The sequence below is a fragment of the Sinocyclocheilus anshuiensis genome, unplaced genomic scaffold (assembly GCF_001515605.1).
Source record: "Sinocyclocheilus anshuiensis isolate Anshui unplaced genomic scaffold, SAMN03320099.WGS_v1.1 scaffold1478, whole genome shotgun sequence".
Taxonomy (NCBI): domain Eukaryota; kingdom Metazoa; phylum Chordata; class Actinopteri; order Cypriniformes; family Cyprinidae; genus Sinocyclocheilus; species Sinocyclocheilus anshuiensis.
In genome coordinates this window covers 370,023-372,823 of record NW_015551088.1, presented here as the reverse complement: position 1 = coordinate 372,823, position 2,801 = coordinate 370,023, and the positions used below count along the sequence as shown (strand labels likewise).

The 2,801-nt window shown below is 35.3% G+C and overlaps 1 protein-coding gene across 2 annotated transcripts in view; it reads left to right on the top strand.

The window, feature by feature from the left end:
- The first annotated feature begins 712 nt into the window (after positions 1-712).
- neu4 (sialidase 4) overlaps positions 713-2,801 on the top strand; it is a 4,901-nt gene continuing 2,812 nt past the window's right edge. The window contains exons 1-3 of one of the 2 annotated variants that reach the window (XM_016452662.1): positions 713-789; positions 1,805-2,017; positions 2,126-2,381. In XM_016452662.1, the coding sequence (XP_016308148.1) occupies positions 1,817-2,017; positions 2,126-2,381 (457 nt within the window). In that variant the 5' untranslated portion in view covers positions 713-789; positions 1,805-1,816. The remainder of the gene's footprint in view (positions 790-1,804; positions 2,018-2,125; positions 2,382-2,801) is intronic. The other variant, XM_016452661.1, reaches the window with a different exon arrangement.

The window sequence follows — 2,801 nt, the reverse complement described above, 5'->3', positions numbered from 1 at the left end:
GAAAGGGATGTTTCATTCCCACCCACAAGTGGAAACCGAATATTGAAGTTGTTTATCCATTTTATACCCCTAAACATAAAAACAAAACAATCAAGCCATATTATTATTATTATTATTATTTTATTTTCAGATTTTTTTATTTTTATTTATTTAGTTATTTATTTGCTTTCAATATAAAAAAAATACTATTTAGTATTTTTCATAGTGTGATTTTTGGTGAACTGCATTAAAACTTGTTAGGATTGACCCACAAACATTATAATAATTATTAAACATAATTATTGAACCCACCCATATGGAACCTGCAACAATCAAAAAACAAAACATAAAAAAAAAGTTTTGCTTCGATTTTTAATTCACAGATAATAAGTAAAATTTCAATAAATTAACTGTATTAAGCAGGACCTGACAACTGAATTTTTGAATGTGACTGCTTTGTGAATGTAGCCCGAGACACATCCCTGTAGCCAACCAACCATGTCTCCATCAAATAATAATAATAATTTAAAAAAAATCTCAGACTGAATAAATATACAGATTCAGATTTTCATTCTGTCTGCAGTGGCGTTGACAAGTCAAGCCCACTTCTAGGTCAATGCACAAATAGCGAACATGGCACTGAATGGATCACCATCTAACAGACAAGTCAATGCTATATTGTGCACTTGTCACAGACTAACACATACACTTTCACACACTTGCAACCTCTTGCCCTCACACATCCGCGTATCTACCACACTTCTCATTTCGCTGCACTAGTGTGTCCTGCCTGTTTGCTGTGAGTACCCTGTAGGTGATTATTGATTTCTTTTAGCTAAATGGTTTGTTGTTACATTACTTTAAAATGTTTTTTAATAAAATGAAAATATGTTTTAAAAGATTACCAAAAAGCCAAGACTGTGAAACTGCTTATAATTGTTCACACTAGAAAGCGGATTTTGTAGACATGAGTGTTTTTGTCATCATAAAAAGAGACATTTTCTGTTGATTCACAGTGAATATTGGAATTATCACAGCAATATCAAAAATTATCACAGCAAGTCAATAGAATGTTTTTTTTTCTGTGGAATACTGTTAGTGTAAAGTATTTAATACTAACTATAGTTGTGATGAAAAAACTATTGTGAAGAAAGAACCATTACAAAGCTTGTCAGGTTTTGCTTTTCAGCAGTCCGTTGAGTTAAAAGCCAGAAGCCTTTTTGTAAAAATGCTGACATGAACTAGGCTTTCTGTCGCACTGTGCAACTGTCTTTCTTTTAACACAATAGTCCACACTGACTCTGAGCAAATGTTACAATTTCTGCATGTATTTTGTATGTCTGCACTTTTTTTTCAGCACCGCACCCAAGAGCCTCAGTAACTTCACTTCCTTAAAAGTTGAAAGACTTTGTTTTTGTTTGTAATTAATTAAAAAGTCATTACCTATGTGACAGCAGGAGATATTCAGCAGAATATCCATGCTACTTTTTTCCACATGATGAAAAGTAGATGGTAACCAGTTGTCAATCACAAAAAAGACCCATAAAGCAGCATAAAATTATTGTAAAATTAATCTAAAAGATTTGTATGCTGTATTCCAGGTCTTCTGAAATTATCTTATAATGCTATGTGAGAAAGAGACAGAAGTATAAGTTCTCGCTTCTGCATGTGATTCTTCATGACATGTGAAAAATCAATGCTGTTTGGCATCATTGACATAAAGCTTGGAGGGGAAATATTTATGGATGCACTGATCTTTTAAAAATGAGCCCACTGATTTTGAAATGATAACTGCTAAAGGGTACTGACTTGAACTGTTTTTTAGTTATGCAGGGCTATGGGGCCTCAATACTTCCCAGCACGATCCGTGCTTTTCCAAAAGGAGCCGAGTGGAGTTACATACCGTGTGCCTGCTTTGATCTACATGCCTCGTTCCAGCTGTTTCTTGGCCTTCTGTGAGGAGAGACTGACTCCAGCAGACGCTCAAGCACATCTGCTGGTCATGCGCAAAGGCACTTTTTATAAAAACTATGTTGAAGTAAGATTGGTTCTAATTTATGTTGACACTATTATAACTTATAGAATTTTTTTTTCTTAATTAAAAAAAAAGCATCTGTCATGAAAATGATGTCCGTTTCTTCCTCAGTGGAAAGACATGGAGGTGTTGAGTACAGCTCGACTGGAGGGCTGCCGCTCAATGAACCCCTGCCCCGTTTACGATGAGTTTACTGGCACAGTCTTCTTGTTTTTCATTGCTGTTCTGGGTCACACCTCTGAGTCTTACCAGTTAATTACAGGAAAGAACGTGACACGTCTTTGCTATGTGTCCAGCAGTGACCAAGGGGACACCTGGAGCTCTGTTACAGACCTTACCAGGACGCTCATAGGGGACACCATTAAAGGTAAAGTCTGATAGATCATATTCCTTTCTGGATATGTGAAGGTTATGTGTGTATTTTAAAATTGATGTTAAAATAGTCTCTCATATCGGGTATAGTCCACCCAAAAATTAACAACATCATTTACTCATCCTAATGTTGTTCCAAACCCAAATGACTTTCTTTCTTCTCTGGAACACAAATGTATAATATAGTGAATATCTGGTTGGGTGAACTCAACACAATCACTGCACATTGTGGTTTGTTTCATGTAGAATTTTCATTTTTGGGTGAACTGTTCCTTGCTGAGAGTGTAAACAGTAAAATCTTTTTTGTTTGAGCAGCCTGTTACAGACTGCAGCCTTAATTTTCAGATTGATCTATTTTGCTTGATATTTTGTACTAGAAAACATATCATAAACCATGTCTAAACCACTCTGTCTC